Source organism: Aaosphaeria arxii (genome assembly GCF_010015735.1).
Source record: "Aaosphaeria arxii CBS 175.79 unplaced genomic scaffold BU24scaffold_6, whole genome shotgun sequence".
Taxonomy (NCBI): Eukaryota; Fungi; Ascomycota; class Dothideomycetes; order Pleosporales; genus Aaosphaeria; species Aaosphaeria arxii.
This window is the reverse complement of record NW_022983479.1, coordinates 2,207,940-2,225,190: the sequence shown is the minus strand read 5'-3', so window position 1 is coordinate 2,225,190 and position 17,251 is coordinate 2,207,940. Positions and strand designations below refer to the sequence as shown.

General features: G+C 49.5%; 7 protein-coding genes across 7 annotated transcripts; 5 read left to right on the top strand and 2 right to left on the bottom strand.

Moving 5' to 3' along the window:
- Positions 1-16: 16 nt before the first annotated feature.
- BU24DRAFT_494248 (uncharacterized protein) lies at positions 17-731 on the top strand (the record flags this gene model as incomplete). The annotated part of the gene is made up of 1 exon (XM_033534031.1): positions 17-731. One exon carries the CDS (start codon positions 17-19, stop codon positions 509-511), a length of 495 nt encoding a protein of 164 aa, XP_033382197.1. The 3' UTR covers positions 512-731.
- Positions 732-1,981: 1,250 nt separating this feature from the next.
- On the bottom strand, positions 1,982-3,342 carry BU24DRAFT_248691 (flavo protein). The gene has a single exon (XM_033522351.1). The coding sequence runs from the start codon at positions 2,995-2,997 to the stop codon at positions 2,182-2,184; it is 816 nt and encodes a 271-aa protein (XP_033382196.1). The 5' UTR covers positions 2,998-3,342; the 3' UTR covers positions 1,982-2,181.
- BU24DRAFT_248690 (Aldo/keto reductase) lies at positions 3,343-4,769 on the top strand. The gene has a single exon (XM_033522350.1). The coding sequence runs from the start codon at positions 3,689-3,691 to the stop codon at positions 4,703-4,705; it is 1,017 nt and encodes a 338-aa protein (XP_033382195.1). The 5' UTR covers positions 3,343-3,688; the 3' UTR covers positions 4,706-4,769.
- Positions 4,770-6,486: 1,717 nt separating this feature from the next.
- Positions 6,487-7,329, top strand: BU24DRAFT_483694 (uncharacterized protein; the record flags this gene model as incomplete). The annotated part of the gene is made up of 1 exon (XM_033533289.1): positions 6,487-7,329. One exon carries the CDS (start codon positions 6,487-6,489, stop codon positions 7,213-7,215), a length of 729 nt encoding a protein of 242 aa, XP_033382194.1. The 3' UTR covers positions 7,216-7,329.
- Positions 7,330-9,959: 2,630 nt separating this feature from the next.
- BU24DRAFT_424888 (uncharacterized protein) lies at positions 9,960-11,911 on the top strand. Its single transcript, XM_033528609.1, has 3 exons — positions 9,960-10,013; positions 10,149-11,519; positions 11,580-11,911. Exons 1-3 carry the CDS (start codon positions 9,995-9,997, stop codon positions 11,624-11,626), a joined length of 1,437 nt encoding a protein of 478 aa, XP_033382193.1. The 5' UTR covers positions 9,960-9,994; the 3' UTR covers positions 11,627-11,911.
- A 925-nt stretch (positions 11,912-12,836) lies between these two features.
- On the top strand, positions 12,837-13,599 carry BU24DRAFT_424887 (uncharacterized protein). The gene has a single exon (XM_033528608.1). The coding sequence runs from the start codon at positions 12,925-12,927 to the stop codon at positions 13,561-13,563; it is 639 nt and encodes a 212-aa protein (XP_033382192.1). The 5' UTR covers positions 12,837-12,924; the 3' UTR covers positions 13,564-13,599.
- A 111-nt stretch (positions 13,600-13,710) lies between these two features.
- On the bottom strand, positions 13,711-15,461 carry BU24DRAFT_452662 (uncharacterized protein; the record flags this gene model as incomplete). The annotated part of the gene is made up of 5 exons (XM_033531202.1): positions 15,300-15,461; positions 15,168-15,202; positions 14,796-14,866; positions 14,268-14,417; positions 13,711-14,017 (listed from the first exon to the last, which is right to left on the bottom strand). Exons 1-5 carry the CDS (start codon positions 15,382-15,384, stop codon positions 13,711-13,713), a joined length of 648 nt encoding a protein of 215 aa, XP_033382191.1. The 5' UTR covers positions 15,385-15,461.
- Between the last annotated feature and the right edge of the window lie 1,790 nt (positions 15,462-17,251).

The following is a 17,251-nucleotide window of genomic DNA, read 5'->3' as shown; positions in this document are numbered from 1 at the left end:
GTAAGAAATTCATCGCATGGGCAGACAGCTTTCATTTAATATTGGGAGCATCGAGGCTGAAGGCGCCTCGGATAAGTGCGTTAGCTCAGGCCGGGCAACCGCGCTGGTGGCCCTATTCGAAGCCATGACCCGCATCCTCCTGGGGGCTGAGTCCAATAAGCGGCCCATGATCTATACTTACACTCGCTCGAGCAGGCCCATGGAGGGCCATCAAGGCCTACAGCCTGCCGCTCCAGGCATAGCGGCTCGCTTTCCAGGCAGCACTCGCCCCCAGATGGCCCCTGAACTCTGCCTCTATGCTTGGCATTGTCTTGCATCTGTTCATACACGGAACAAATATATGGAACTCCAGGAGGAACGTCGCTTGATGGAGAGAGATTGGGTGCCTGGTATCAGGGCGCAATGTCACGTCGAGACAGTGCTCGCACGAAGGAGCCACGCACCGCCTAAACGTCTTGGATTCGACCTCTCATCGTACCATCCCATGTATGCCATATGGATGTCTTTCTGAGCCACAGTGCTGCTCGTTTCCAATGCCATCATTGTGGAGGTGATGAGCAGCATTAGTGGACTACCTGTACGTAAGTGGCAATCAATCGACGTGTCGCATCAACTGCATGGTTGAATGACCACCAAAAGCGAATGAGCCAAGATCAGGATCTATGGAGGTTAATTTAAAAAAGGGAATTCCTTCGAGACACTAGAGTATGCGGTTAGTAGAGTAGTGACTGTAAGTGTAGACTACTGTGGATGACTACCTACCACTACAGTAACTACGGAGTTGAGCATGACTGACCTTCTGAAGGATGGCAGCGAATTTCGCAGTAAGTTGGAGAGCGACGGGCTGGGGTCAAATCTAACTCACGTGCACTACGCCCCTTTCAGCCCAAGCCCTTCCCAATCGGGGCTGATCCTCAAACCTTCAGGAGAACTCGGGTCCAAAAGACCTTCACCGGTGACAAGGTTGGATGCTCCTATGGACCTCCAGCCGTGTTTTTCTTATTCTTTTCCATCAGTGACGTCCTATTGATCCTATCACATCACCATCACTTCCTTCGCTACAAGTCAATAATAACTAATTAATCCCAGTGGTTAATAAATAAGTATGCATCGTCTATTTCCCTCATAGGTCATCATGAACGCACCACACCCTGTCCAGTTTCCAGAGATTCCAGCCAGGCCCATCATCCATCCCATATAACTACTCCCACCTTTTCGGTCTATGCTTGCACTCTCGTCTTGGCAGCGTAGAGAAACCCGAGCAATCCGAGGTTTCTTTTATGCAGCCCCCCATAATCAACCTATCTCGATGCTTGCATGGAAAATGTAAACATGTGGCGAAGGCTGAGATGCGCGGGGCCTGCCCACGATCAAATCTGATCTTCTCAAGCTAGCACATGGCTACGGTGCCGTGTGCTGTGCAAGCCACGTTGTGAACATCTTGGCCAGTCGCACAGCCGACCATAAGTTTCTTATTCTCCGCGATGATGGGGGATCTGCTATTCTCGTGACCCTTCACGTTTAGTCAACTAGCACCGTGAGGCTGGGCCGCGGTGACTGACCGACTGACTGACTGACCGAGATCCCGCATATCGCATCTTTCGCCCGTAGTACAAAAATAGGTGCCAAAAAAGCTGGGCTGGGCAAGCTTATGAAGAGGCTTGTTTCGCGGTAGATGACAACTTGGGTGAGCAGTCTGGGGTTGCCTGTCAGAGAGGGACTCGGCACAAAACGAAAAAACCTGTGCGCACTGTGCACTGCTATGCGAAACTGGCAACCCATGTTGTGTTGTTCCAGGATGAATGGTCGACGGCCGACCAACGCACGATAATTTCTATCCTCAGCCTCAGCCCTGTTTCAAGATTCATCAATGCGAGCGACAACGAGTGCTCCCCAGCTCATTTTACCAACCACCAGGAAATTAGACGGTCTGGCTCTGGTGAATGGGACTTTGAATGGCAGCCCATTATTGGTGTTTCGTTCATTTGACAATGCGCACTTCGGCATGGCTCTACGTTGCCGTGGGTGAGGACCTGGGAGCGTTCGTCGCCAGGTCAGGTGACGTGGTGCTCTCGAAAGAGCATGTCGTATAGTTGCATCTGTCTATGCGACAACGATGCTCGACTTCAATCCAGATTTATCTTTGTCTGATCGCCTCGACAATTCTATAGTAGCATCGGTCTATGCGACCGCACCGCTCGACTTCAACCCCAATCTATCTTCAATGACTTCGACAATCTCTCTCCAATCTTTCATTGCCCCGCCTCCGACATCACCACAGGCGAGCTCTTTACTCATCGGAGTCAAGACCTCAAACCACCCCCCATTCTTAACACCCCATTCCTCGTTCAGCACATCTAATTGTTTCTTGGTGATGGGCTGCAACCACATCGCTGTATTCATCGCCGGGGCTACGAGTATTCGCTTTTTCCGTTTTGACCCCGCCTGGCCTTGAATACTGTCCGTACCATTCAGCCCTGGGACATCTCTCACAACATCCAATTCCCCAGTTGTGTCCCAAGCCCTTATGACAGAAAGTAACAAATTGTCCGACCATCCCTGTGTGATCTTCGCAAGCGTATCTGCACTCAGCGGCGCAACAACCATGATATCCGCCCAGCGGCGCAACTCAATATGAAGAATGTGATTCCCCCGCACCCACGGATCCCTCCATTCGTCCTCATCAAAGAACATGCCATCGACGTTCGGCAGCGCCGCGATGTCCTGCAACGACGGCTGCTCTGCGCTCTGTCCCGCGAGGAAATTCGTCGCAGACGCGGTGAAGATGAGGCGGATGGAGAGGTTTGGGTGCGCCGAGAGCGCGGTGATGATGTTGGGGATCTTGATCGTCGCGACGGAGCCGGTCGCGCACAGCAGCAGGTGGATCTTGGAGTCGTTCAGCGGGAACGGTATCGGGGATACCGGTCGCGATATGTGTTGGTGCTGCACTGCTTCCAGGTGCAGCGGCCTCAGGTCGCGGATCTCGGCGGCGGACATGGTGGGTCAATTGTGATGGTTGCGATGTGTGTGTGGTGCAGGATCGGAGTCGATGCAATTGGCTTCGTTGCTTCCGACGATCCTCGTTTTTGCACAGTGCGATAATGATATCACTCGTAAATTGCATCCAAGAGAAAAGGACGAAAAGCCGCGGTTGGAGGTTCGTGGGGTCGGAGTGTGGGTTGCGGATTTACGGAAATAAGCATTGGACTTAAGCCCCTCTCAAAGTGACTACTGGATCGACGAACGACGCTCCGATCCGAATCAAAGAAGAAGTGGAGTACCTAAGTAGATGTCCACCAAAATTGCATGTTTTTTGCACTTTGGACTATGGCGTAACTAGTGCCATGCTCCGTTGGTCCTCTCCGCAATGAATAACGCCCAATTGCTGGCCAACCAGTCGGCTTTAACGGACGATCTATTCGACTAACCGTCATGATTGTTCCTCGCCCACTTACAGGTTAGCCCTGCATATGAAGGAATCGTCGTATGAGAAATTATCTGAGTAAACATTAAACATCTATCGAAGAACTATATTAAGGACATGCTCCCTCCATCTTGAAAACTCATATCCAATTTACAATCACAAACACATATAGAGGTCCGATCTGCCTTAATCCAGCCCTGAGAAGACAGTGTTCGATATATTCTTCCAGCCCTAACTTCCATACAATCTCTCCTCGCCTGCACAATGTCTCTACCCACCGCTCCATTTGGCAAGAATGGCCCCCAAGTCCCGCGTCTAGGCCTTGGCCTCATGGGTCTCAGTACCGCCTATGGCCCAGCGAAGCCAGACGAGGAACGCCTAAAGTTCCTCGACGCTGCCTATGAATTGGGCGAACGATTCTGGGATAGTTCGGACGTGTACGGAGACAACGAACTCCTCATAGGAAAATGGTTCAAGGCGAATCCCGAGAAGCGCGACGACATCTTCCTCGCCACCAAGTTTGCACTCAAGATGGTCGACGGCAATATCACCATCAACAACTCCCCCGAATATGTCAAAGAGGCCTGTGCATTGTCCCTCCAGAGGCTGGAACTCCCATCCGTGGATCTCTACTACTGCCATCGTCTTGATGGCAATACTCCCATCGAGAAACTCATGGAGGCACTGGTCGAGCTCAAGAATGAGGGCAAGTTCAAGTATATCGGTCTCTCGGAAGTTAGCTCGGCATCGCTGCGACGAGCACACAAGATTCACCCAGTCACAGCAGTACAAGTCGAGTACTCTCCCTTCGCCCTAGAAATCGAGTCCGAGCAGATCGACCTCCTGAGGACATGTCGCGAGCTCGGCGTTGCTGTCGTTGCATACTCCCCGCTTGGTCGCGGCATGCTCACGGGTGCGTATCGTTCGCCAGACGACTTTGGGGACATGGACTTCCGCAAGTATGCGCCTCGCTTCTCGAAAGAGAACTTCCCCAAGAATCTCAAGCTCGTCGATCAACTCGCAGAGATTGCAAAGGCGAAGAACGTTTCAGCAGGTCAGTTGGCGCTGAGCTGGCTTCTGGCACAAGGCGAGGATATCTTTCCCATTCCGGGAACTACTCGTTTGGACAGGCTGAAGGAGAACATCGGTAGCTTGGATGTGAAATTGTCGAAAGAGGAGGAGCAGACGATCCGAAAGTATTGCAATGAAGCGGAGGTTGTCGGGGAAAGGTATCCGGGTTCGTTCATGGATGCTTGCTACATGGATTCTCCTGCTTTGTAAAGATAGTTTTGGGAATGACGTACCTTCCTGCTGGAGTATTTGATATTCAATAAATTGAAAATAGCACCTTCTTACTGATGATGTGTTCAACATATCACTTCTATGACTCAAGTGGGCTACACGCCCCTCACTCTCGTTCTGTGAAATTCTGCTGTGATCCATGGTGTTCTGACAGGTTTTGTCGAATACCTTACAGAACATTTTTTTTGCTGTTTCAGCTCCATCCCGTGGTAGAGGTTTTGATGTGCGCAAGTTTCCCGGATGCTAGTCCCATGTGAGGGTCCGTGATCATTGAGTAACTTTTTTGGCACGACGACGGAGTCACAGCTACTGAATCGGCTATGCATGTGATGGCGATTCCCAACAATAACTGGCCCCATATCAGGTATAAAACGATCAGTGTCCGCCAGTCCTTCACTCCTCACTCATGTCACTGGGGTGCAACCACCCCCTTGAGAACACTGTAGAAGAGAAATCCTATGCTTGTTCTTGACTATCGCATGCTGTGTGATAAGTGATAAGTGACTTGAGATCATGAACGAAAAAAAAGGAAACCACTGGCCAGAATCACTATGGCAGCGGCCACGCCGGCCCCCCTTTCGCTTCGATGGCACTGCTATTGCTTGCTCGTCATACTTCCAGCCACCTAGGGGCACTGCCGGACCGGACTTCATCAGCACCTTCTCCTGGGGATGTTCTTACCTCGACCAGGCCGGATCAATTGTACAGAAAGAGATAGTAATGGACCTTCCTGAGGGTTGGGAATTGTTGGGCATTCGACCTTGTTGCTCCAGGCTATTACTTGCACAAATGACTGGCCCGAACCTACCTCATTGGACGCCTTGTATCGATTCTACCGGACGGGATCTCTTTATCGATTCTATCAGACAGAACTCCTTGATGAATTTCTCAAGGCAGAACTGCTTCCACCAATTTTTCAGACGAAAATCCTTCTACCGATTTTTGCAGACGAAACTCCTATCTTCTCGGTATCTCAACACTTATGAAGGAATTTCACAGCCAAAAGTAGTTCAGGAGAGAACAGGCCATCTACACTTCGACTCGATCTCAATCAAATGGTCCTCAATCTCACACAGGTGTGGGCAATTGGGGCAGTATGATGTCTGATTTCAACTTCATGAAACCCGAATGGTTCACCAAATATCGTTGACTCAGGGGTTAGGCTCGACACTACATCATCTGTTCCAGCCTGGATTGCCTCCAATGCATTCAATTCGCGTAACAGATATTGTATGACCTGTCCTGAAGATGGAGATGGACTCCCAACAGTTCGTTCTTTCGCAACGTTGAGGCCCGTATCACGAAGAGAGCCGCCGTATCGTCATTGTCCATCGTATGAGGAGCTGTTTCCTTCAAATCGGTTCGGGGTTGGGTGTTTCCATGACTTTTGAACCATGGTGGCTTCTCAATTCATTCAGGTCCTCCCATAGCGGCTTACAGGTTTCGATACAATGTACCCCCTCGCGGTATCCCAACACTCCCCAACAGGAAGTCTTCGAGCACCTTCAATATTCATCACCCATCGTTCTTTTGAAGCTGTTGAGTCTCAAGTTCTCAACAGCTTTCAGAAAAGATGTATTTATGGCAGCTTTTCGCTCCCCTTTCCCTCCATCTCTTACATCTCACTCCACTCTTATTACATCGAATTGCTATACCAAGCAGCTCACATTTTTATCAACACACATTTATCTTTTACCAACATTCTTCTTTCTCTTTCTTCCCACCTTCTCATCGTTGCATCCTTCCATATTGCAACAGCCATGGAGTGGCGGAAAGACGCAAAGCCGCTGGCAACCCCGGCAATCAGTTTCCGCTCGAAAACATCATCCTCTCCCACCTGGAGGCGTCGTGGATCAGATGAATCCACACTCTCATCTTCCTCTCTCTCTTCAAACTTCTCATCACTCTCTCTTTCTTCTCGCTCCTCAAACTCCTCCCTCTCTTCTTACCTTTCCTCTCCTCCTTCCTCTCCTTCTTCCTCGCCATGGGATCACATTGGCAACATTCGTCACGGGGTGGTAGCGCCGAAAGCACCACGCCCAACAAACCCAAAGTTCGAGGACATCAAAGTCGGCAAGGTGTACTACATGTCCAAGAATGTGCCGACAACCAGCAGGCTCTACAAGTCGCTGGCGGCAGGCAACCAAGGAGCGGGAAACTTGGGCGCCCTTGGCCACATGGTGGTTGTCACCGCCAAATGGGCCGTTTACGACGAGGAGGTTGTGAGGTTTAGGATTTGCACCTCCAATGACAAGTCCCTCTCGAGGGACCACGACCTGATCTATCCCAGAGAGGAGATCAGCCAAGATCAGTCCTTGCTCCATGTAGCAAAGGACTCCAGGGATTTCGGCAAGAAGACCTGGTTGCAAAAGACTGCTTACGTCTGCAACCCAGGAGATCTTGACTTCGCCAACTGGGAGATTCAACTGGCAGCAAGCTGCCACAAGACTCTAATTTTGGGCCAGCAACCGGCAAGCAACAGGCATTAGGATAGTGGTTTCCGAACAACCCTTCCACTCAATATCCACCAGCTTCGCCGAAAGAGCAAACCCCACCATCAGATGGACCCTACTTAGGCCTTGCCAAAATCCCTTCGAGTCAACAAATCGGAAATCCAGCCGCTGACCTTAATGGTCTGAATGGATCCGATTTCCAAAAGTTACTCGACAACACTCGTCTTGTGTGCATCGGAATCCAGCCGCTGACCTTTTGGTCTGAATGGATCCGAGCTCCAAACAAACACCCTTCAACACTCCTCTCGTGGTCGACTCGGAATCCAGCCGCTGACCTTTTGGTCTGAATGGGTTCGAGCACCAAATGAATAACCTACAACAATCCTCTTGTGGTTAGCATATTTCATGCCTTCCAGGATCACCACATCCAGTAAGGTCAAAGGGGCACTGCTTTCTCCCCCTGCCGGCAGACAACTACCTGACCACGTCCGAATTCGACCATCACATTTCGACAAGACCTCACAATGTTTAAGGTCAGCAGCCTTCAAGGAAACCTCAAAGCGGGTTCCGACAAACACCCAATTATTTCATCGAATCATCTGTGGGGTAGACTCGTTTTAAGAATCTGCACATTATGTCGAAAGCTGGGATACACCTTTCCCAGTCATGCGCGATTCTACTGCGATCAACGTCCGGCTCCTACCTGGAACTACCTCTGCTTAGCCCTCAGTTTCCATAGGATCGAAAAATCGAATCTTCAATCACTGCTGCCTACAAAAGACAAGCTACCGCGAGCGAGATATCTAGTCAGCCAAATTTGAGCAATATCTGCTCATGCTACCGCCCTTGGAATCAATGTATTCTTGGAACGCCAGGACCCACAACATCTACCGTCCATTCCACAGAGAAGCTTTGCGCTCTTACCAGGTCATCCCCTAATGCAACTTCGCCTACTATGGGAGCTACTGAGGATCCCAGATCCCTTGAAGTTCCAACCCGTACTGAAGTCGGCACTCTCCTTAAGCGCAACCATTTTCTTACCGGGGGAAGATCTAGGCGGACCCTCAATGAGATTGGAGGGTTGCGCTCCGGGAGTGAAATGGGAGAAAACAGCATTCATCGCGGACTCGAAATCTCTGCGCAACCGATGGAACTCATCCGAGAGTACGGGATAGCTGCCGGAACGGGGCTTGTTCGAGTCCCGTCCAATAGTGGAAGCTTCCAGGACATGAGCTCCGGAGTTGCGACAGAATGACAGTCGTTGAAACTGCGGCGAAGCTTCGGGTGCTCCACAAAGAGAGCGGACTCTATTCAGCATGTCTTCTTGGATTTATGACAAGCAGAGCAAGAGTTTCCACGCCCAGGACGGAAGTGTGCAGCACCCATCCTGGCGAGCTTAGAGATACTCAAATATTATCGACTGGCTCTATTAAGTTACTTTATGGAAACAAATCGACCTTGGAAACAAATCATTCTTGGAATCAAACCATTCTTAGAATCAAAGGTCATGGCGACTAGGCACACTCTCGAAGATGCCAAAGATGGCCACAATCTGATCAGCTGTGCAATGGACGCTGTCCGGTCGACTACCGCGACGGGCATGACAGTAACAATGGCATCATCTTTGCTTTCGAAGGTATAAACGCGCTTTTGAGACAGGCGCAGATTCCTTGGCCGAGGAGAACTACCGCCGAATACGAAGAGGATACCAACCAGCTCAGCCTTTGGCTTGATAGCGAACCTCTGCGAAAGGAGGCAATTCAGCTTTTCCTTCCGTCTATTAAACCATATCGCCTTCCCTTTACGCCAACTGAGCCCGGCTTTCAGCTTCCCGAGCCCCAGTCAAGTTTGAATGAACAGTTGTTGGAACCTTTGCCTAACGTCGCTCCCTTGCCCGACGGGAATCGAGGTCATCCGAGTTTGAACGAACAGTTGTTGGAAACCTTGAAATCGTCCTTGGAAACAATTCATTATTGGAATCAAACCATTCTTGGAAACAAATTCAGCCTTATTCAACAAAAATCTAGAACCTTCTCAACCAAAAAACCCCTCTACCAACAAAACACCAATGACCCCTCAAGGCAGCGAACAAAGCAGCTTGGGATTTTTACGAACCACAACTCTCAAATGGTGGAAAATAAAATTTAATATGTTGGACGGGCCATGTGAAGTTGAAGATGTTGCTCTGATTCACTCTCTCGGTCGAAGATCTTAGGAAAATAGCAATGTGGCATGCATCTCCAAATAGGACTTCGTCGCATTTTGTTGAAGAATAAATCTTAATGTCTTTTCATTTGCTCACTCAGGCCTTCATTATATGGTGATCTTGTGCTTCTGAAATCGTTGCCTATACGTCGTACCATGGTCGCGGTTCTAAAAATGACTTTTAAGTCGCAGTAAACGTCTCGTTTCCAAGGGAAAGGAACAACGACACGTCACTAAATAATCGTCTTTAAATATACTTGCTGCTCCCATTACCCATCCATCTATGTATAAAATAAAGCAGAAAATGAATACCAATTACAAAATAGTTTGAATGCGCGTATGTTAACATGGTGCGGTTACGCGACTACAGGTACCCGCACACATCTCTTATCGTTCACTTCACTTAAAATCGGCAGAGAAGGTAGACCTAAGGCTTGCATCCAGATTCACTTCATCACTAAAAGTAAATTAAGCTTTTTGGAACCGCCTAGGCGGAAACAAAAAAGCTAACTTTGCGGTGAATCATACCGCGTGTTACTGTTGGATCAACACAGCACACTGTTTACAACACAATAGAACATCTAACACGCGCACGCGACTGTAGCCTGCCATGGACGCGCTCAGGACATGTAAGTACTGCAAGGTAAATTAAAGTTCTTTGATGCTGAGGTCGGCATCTTAAGGCCTCATTCCAAACATCAACCTCGATTTACAACTTTTCGAAAATCTACCTTGGTCATCGAAACTATACTAACATCAACCAGCACCCTCTTGGCCAGATACACCCCGCCTCTTGGATCCCTCGCGAGCTATAGAGTTAGAGTACTCTTGGTATAGTGCAAGTATAATGGCGAATGGACTGATCCGGTTCAAAGTATACTATCTCCCTCGAGGGAAGCACATATCTGAGTCATCGGTTGCTCACAACCAAAAACTTCAGGAAGGATTTTTCCAACACCCGGTGCTTGTCACTGAAGTTGACCAGTACTTTGTTCACTTCTACGCCCTGACTCGCAATCCACCAATAGCCATCCGGGACCTGAAGATGTGTTTGCAAATCGGAGACACTACGAGAGACGAAGGGCCTATGATTCTGCGGCTCGGGGAAGGTTCTGATAGTATGAGGTTCTTGACCTGGGTAAACCTCGAGCAGCGATTCTTTATCGAACACAACGAGCTGCAATCATGGAACGCGGACGTCTTCATTCCGACCGACCAGGAGTACAAGCTGTACGGCCGGATCGACGAGCTCGAGATGCTACAGAACCGCTTCATCTACAAGCCACTGATTCGCGACATGAACTTCGTCCGACCCGGAACCGTTGTGATGCGGCCAAACAACGACCACCCATCCACGACGTTCGGCTCTCCTATCGTTGTCGTGGATCTGAAGCAGAATGCCACAGGCACACTTGTGAGGTACTTCCGGATCAAGGAGATCAAATCCGGCAGAGGCAGCAGTCCACTCCATATCCCGATCGCCAGACATCCAAATGAACCTGCCATGCATCACGGTCGACCAGTCATGTTTCTCGAACCCGGCAGCCCGACCACACGTACGCCCTCGTTCGTCGACCTCCTCAAGTCTCCCCAGTGGATGGGCCTGCAAATCTGTCAAACTTGGTGCTATCCCCCAATCCAGATCACACAGCAGTCGATGGTCCAAATGTTCCAAGTATACGTGAGGTCGTGGCCACGGGACGTCAATCGTAACCCGTCTCTACTGCCGCGTTGGTGGCAGCACGCTTCGTATTCGCCTCAGTATATCTGGCCTCCGATGTACCTTTCTCCAGCATCATTATTTCCACATCCTCAGGCCGGCATGCTGCAGAGGTGGATCGACGGATCTTATACTGGTCGCATGACTGGATATGCAGCGGGATTGTCGTCGAGCAGTGGATCCTCCAACCAACCGACCAACAACGCTGCCTTTACATCAGTCTTCGCAGGTAACCGCGCCCATTACGATAGCCAGTCTAGCAACAGACAATCTTCTGCGCTTAGTCGAGAGTACCTGATTGAAGGCTCAAACGGGGACAATAGCTCTCCACACAGCAGTGTCCACGGGTTCATCATCGGTGATGTGCCTGAGGATGGACCTGCATCAGTGCCAGACAGTGAGCGCTCGGGACAGCGTAAGTAACCGCTCCTACAATCCCGGATCTCCCAGAGAACAAATGCTAACAGAACATCAGCTGATTTTAGTCCATCGGATTCCCAAATGGCGTTGTGGAGGTTCTGATTCGGGAGTGAATTCAAGGGTACTGTTTGGCACGAAGGGAAGGCATTTTCGTCGGACTGTTTGCATCTTTTTCATTCATACGATACACATACAGACTTCACTTTAGAGGCTTTTTAGAAGTTGAGGATATGCATTGTCGTAGATTTGGAAGCTAGTGGGGGATTTTTCTACGTGTTGAGTCAACACTAAGCATCGACATGTTGTATGGCGTCAAAGCTGCTCATTTCGCCAAATTTCGAAGTTCACTTCATGCATATGAAAGGCATTTGGAAGCTAGTGTCATAGGTAAAACTGAATAATTTCTGGCTTCACTGCAGTGTCTACGCGCTTCAACGTTGCTCTGTGACATAATGAATGACCCCGACATCCCGATATGTGATAATATGCCAAACAGCAATCACAGCGGCAACCAGTCCGAAACCTGCTGTCCTCACCCAGTAAATTCCACTGTATCGAAGGCAGAATGAAACACAAACTATTCATAGTCCTCCCTTTCTCAATACAGAAAGCGCAGCTCTCTTCTCTGCTTACCAAACATCCCAAAACACCTTCTCACCTCTCACGTTCCCCCCAACGCCAAGTCTTACACGGACATTGGAAGAGGCTATCTATAGTCAGCAGCCTTGACATTCTCTCTCTGCCTCGTGGCCAGTCGGGCGTAATCCTGCCCGGCATCACCACAGCGAAAAAAGAGACGTTCGGCGAGGATTACGAGAGATTTTGGCTGACAGTACTGGGGTGCAAGACCACGCGAGACGACGCAGCGGTTGCCTGGGTGGGAATCTGTTAATTGGAATTAAGAAGTCGAAGGGGAAGTGCGCTCTTTTTTTTGGCAGATGCCTGGATCCAGATAATTATGTGAAGCGAATTTTTGATGATAATGATGATGTTCGGTTATTACTGCTTTTGGTCTTGAGAGATAAATCCGTCTTATTCAGACTGGAAAGGCAATCATACGAATAGTTTCCGATTGTCCATGGTTGATAAGGCTGCCTGAACTGAAGTTAGACATGCGAATTGTCATTAGGGAGTTCTTCTTCTTCGATGGTATATTATTTTATGTCGATTTTCCCGTCAGGTACTGAAATCGTATACTTACGTATAGCCGTTGAAAAAACGAGACCGTTGTGAAATCAATGTAATGATACAGTACCTAATTCATACATCAACAGCTAGATCAAATTGTGACCTCAACGATATATTGAGATCCGCTGCGACTAACACTTGAATGTTCACAAGTATGTTCTCGACTTGCCACACTGACAAACCTTTGAGCCCAATTCGCGTCAACCCTGATAATGCATGAGGCCAGGACAGATTCCGGCACTGACAAAGGTAATTCCAGTAAAGCTCCATCACCAACCCTTGAACATGGATGCCCAAGCATCATCAGATCCTCAACTGCCCTCCACTACCGTTTCGACGAAACGAGGATCAAACGGCCGCTCATCCCCCATACCCATGCTCCTCCCTCACCGGCATCGCCGCCTCACCACCATCGCGAATCTTCTTACTCAGGCTTTCCCTGCCCAACTCTGACTGCTCCCACCTCACCGGCAGTTCCAACCACCACCTTCCCCATATGGTCCCGGATCCTCGTTCTCAAGACGTGCAATGCCCCATACATTCCCAGTGCAATGGTAGCGACTGGAAAGGATGACCCGTATTACGGCGGTAACGTCGGCGGAGCGTGCGTGCGTGCGTGCATTGGCGAGAGCAATCGTACAACCAGTTTGTCCAGATCCAATCCGAACGGGGTCCTCACGGTACTTGTTTTGGTCGAGGCGGTCAGGTCGGCTTTATTTCTCGCCCATGGCAGTTGGCTTCCGCGACTCTCCATAAACAGTGTTTCTGCCGGCACATCTGCTCTGCCCCCTTCCGCGAGAACTGACTGGCTGGGGAACTCGCGGATGGAAAGTCGATCATCGAGGCTGTGAACGTTGCGATGGTCGAACAGCATCAAAGCTCCGACGACGGCGCCGATTCGGCCAATTATCTGAGACATTTTTTTCTGGACCACACGTACATTAGACATCGTGTTTTTCTCCGCGAGGCCAGGCCCATTCCCCGGTCCTTGGAGACAATCATGTCAATAGATGTCGGTCTCGTGGATCCGATGAGAGGAGCGGTGGAGGGCCGATTGCGGGCCGTCGTTGCAGCTTGCGCAGGGAGGGTTTGCACGGATGAAGCAGGCAGGCAGGCAGGCATGCATACTGAGTTGGGTACCGAGGGTACGTATGGCCGGTAGTTTCTGGGAAGAATGGATTACTTGGGATGTTCGTCCGAGGATATGTTTCGAGGATGTCGGAGAGTAGGGAGTGCATTCCGGGATAGGTTGGTGATAGTGACGTGTTTGGAGCAGCCGTCGTGGACATGGCTCTGAGATTCGCACTGTTCAGGGGTCGTGATTCTTTCTCATACCTGACAAATCCACGGAGTTAGGATCTCTTGATCAGGGCGAGAGCTTTGAGTTTCTAGATCCTACGTAGTAGTGGTGATCTTCATGATGCGACAGTGTACGGTAGACACCTAAGCTGGCGCAAGCAGAAAGGACTCAATGGATAGAATATGCCGGATGCAGACCATGGAGGTACCGTATCGCACAAACAATGCTCCGTATGTGCAGTCATATCAAACGTACAAACAGTTTAATTTCCCAAAACGGCACCGCATCGATGCTTCAACGACATATGCAACACGCAGTGAAAAGGGGAAGATGGTAAGGAGAAGTTCTTGAGCATCAACCATCGTTCCCAAAATATTCCCCAAAATATTTGGGATAGTGACAAAACTTGGTAGTATTTTATCGACATGTCCCTAAGTATGTAAGTGGACGTTGTAGGTCGATGGTATAAAACACGACATAATTCCCCACAGTATCTACAGGCATGGAGAAAAAAAAGCTTGATGCAACACACCCCTTCTACTGCCCTAACACACTACAACGCATCTACTTGTGGATGTATCTTGTAAATTCAATGATACCTGTCTGCGTTCAGCACACTATGTAGAAAGAATTAGGGTCTCAAGCTCCAAGTTGATGAGGATACCCTCGGAGAGTGAAACTTGACATCCGCCTTCTTCCGCCTACCCAGCGCATGCTTGCACAAGGTTCAATGACAATTCTTCGTCCATACGAGATATCTAGAGCATCATTCGGTATACTTACCAGTTCACTACTTCATCTACACCTTCGCGTACGGCGGCAAATTCGCCCTCACGTATCCCAGAGGCGACAACCTGGTATGTGCATCTTCACCATCATCATTAGCACGTCCACCAGCAGGCAGGATTCATGCTTGTTAGATGACCAAGATCTTTCTCATAGACTCCGTCGTCCCAACGATGCGGAGGATCTCGCGAGATAGCTCCGCCTCCGACTGATAGTTCGGCGAAACTATTTCGAAAATCTTTCCGCGCCGCAAACCAGCCAACAACGCCCCCGAAATCTCAATTCATCTCATGATCATCAACCGATTATGATGGAGAACTAACGCTTGGCTTCTAGAGCGCTGTGATGTGATGGCTGTTACTTACTCACCTCCTTGACTTGCGTCGAGAGGCTTGCTTGATCGTCTGTTGGATTGAGTTATTGGAATTGGCTGGGCTTGAAATTGACTCGACTCGCGTTAGTCTAGCATAGTAGAAACGCCATTTCGTGTCTATCTCTTACTGTGGTACGAGTTCGGCCCTGCCGCTCGATATGATCGACGGGGGCCATACTTGAACCAGACCGTGGCATTCACTCTTTCATCCATGTTGGTCGTTAGACACCAGCTAAACAACGTGAATAATGTGCTACCCCACAATTAAGGCTCCGCAGACTCCAGGGTCCCTTAGATATCGTGCCTTTCGTTGCTTCTATTTTACTTTTCTAGACTTCGAATAACTGGACTACTCCACTAACGTAAGTGACTAAGTATTTACTGACTCTACAAGCATTGTATCTCTGTTCGTCCCAATAGATGGGGTGAAGGGATCCCTGCATTAATGTTCAAGTTCGCCGGTTTTTTTTTGTGTTCCTTTGCGCTTGATGGCACCGAGGGTCCGAGACCAGCGATGGTGCGTTGCGCCGCCGCCGTCGATCCGGCAATTGGACGAGAGAGGCGTCCCGTCGTCTTACACCGACATTCCTTCCTTCCTGAGTCGAACAAGTTACCTTCAAGCAGTGTAGTTGGTGGTCTGAGGCTTGAGTGAGTGCGGTGGCTGCGATGGGGAGGAAAGCGCCATTCCGCGTCGGTGGATGGGAGATTGTGCTATGCGGGCGTTTTGTGCGATTAATCAATCGTGCAATCAATCTAGGTCAGGAAATGAAATGGCACCCTACCATGGACGGAGAAAGGGGGTAGTACGTAGTAGGAAATGATGATGATGAATACGAGTTATGACAATAATGATATTGCTGCATGTCAATTTGATATGAAACCCCAGGGTTTGTCGTTCGATTGCACGCGTGCAGTTCGAAACAGGCTGCAAATAATAGTAACTACATGATTGTTGGAACTTGGAGATTGGCATCCAATTATGCAAGCAGGTTTCAGAGTCATGTTATGGACACCTAGCGCTGGTTTGATTGACGGTGATGGAGACCCTGTGGTTGCCTTGAATCTGAGCATGGGGGCGGGGCGCCTGGCCTTATCCACATACCAGTATCATTGAACTCATTAAGCGGTAGAATCACGCAACGGGATGGAGACGGATGTGTTGTTCCCGTCAAAGGGAGGGGGAATCCTTCGAGAACATACATGTACATAAATGACTGATTGCTGGGATGGTTTGTTGTCAGATTGATTGGGTCTGTTGATCTGGAACCGTAGCACATGGAGATGATGATTGGAAGAAGCTTAATAGTCGTTACCTGGTAAGATGTACAAGTAAATCTACCTAAAATGTAGTTGTAGCACGAGTAGACGCAACATGATAGGCAGGCAACGGTGGGTTGTTGGTGTACGACTCAGGAGAAGAGGAGTCGTAGTCGTTCACGCCAGGCGGCCGCTAGGCGTCAGAAGGGAGGGGAGCGGAAGGGTCGGTTTGGGCTGCCACGTGGTTGTTGGACCTGGGCGGGCCACGCGAGCTCTCGTGGTCCTGGTGGGCGTTTTTTTTTCTTCCTAATTTTTCCTTTTCTTCCTTACACGAGGTTCTGCCCATGACTCGACAACCTTGCCTCTTTTTCTTTCGTCTCTCTCGTTGACTATCTAGGTACTCCGTACCTCAACTTATCTAACCACCCTAGTCGTGATATTGTGTACATCTGAACTTTTGCCCACTTGGCGGTAACGATCCACGCCATAATTGACTATCTACTCTACTGCGAGATGGATAGATAGGAACAAGACGCCGGACGCCGAATTTAGTATTATTGCGCCTTCCAATCTAACGCCCTCAATGTCGTTCTTCCAATATATGTCGGTGGATCTTCTTACGGCGCGCGCTGAACTATCATGCGCATTAGGTATGCATACCTAATGTCGTTGTAAGATATTGTATCACCGTGGCCTGATGAATGCAGCAACCCGGCCCAGGTCAGGTATCTTTCCTTGCCTAGGGTCAGCACGCGTTGAAGGCTAGCGATCATGCCCATCTGGTGAAACGCTGGCCGTGGCTCGCAGCCTTTGCAGAACACAA

Bases quoted from the DNA above. Each gene is read 5' to 3' on its own strand.
- BU24DRAFT_424888 (XM_033528609.1), top strand. The intron at 11,520-11,579 runs GTAAGTAACCGC...ACAGAACATCAG, and splicing joins CAGTGAGCGCTCGGGACAGC to CTGATTTTAGTCCATCGGAT.
- BU24DRAFT_248690 (XM_033522350.1), top strand. From the start codon at position 3,689: ATGTCTCTACCCACCGCTCCATTTGGCAAGAATGGCCCCCAAGTCCCG.
- BU24DRAFT_424887 (XM_033528608.1), top strand. From the start codon at position 12,925: ATGCATGAGGCCAGGACAGATTCCGGCACTGACAAAGGTAATTCCAGT.
- BU24DRAFT_248691 (XM_033522351.1), bottom strand. From the start codon at position 2,997: ATGTCCGCCGCCGAGATCCGCGACCTGAGGCCGCTGCACCTGGAAGCA.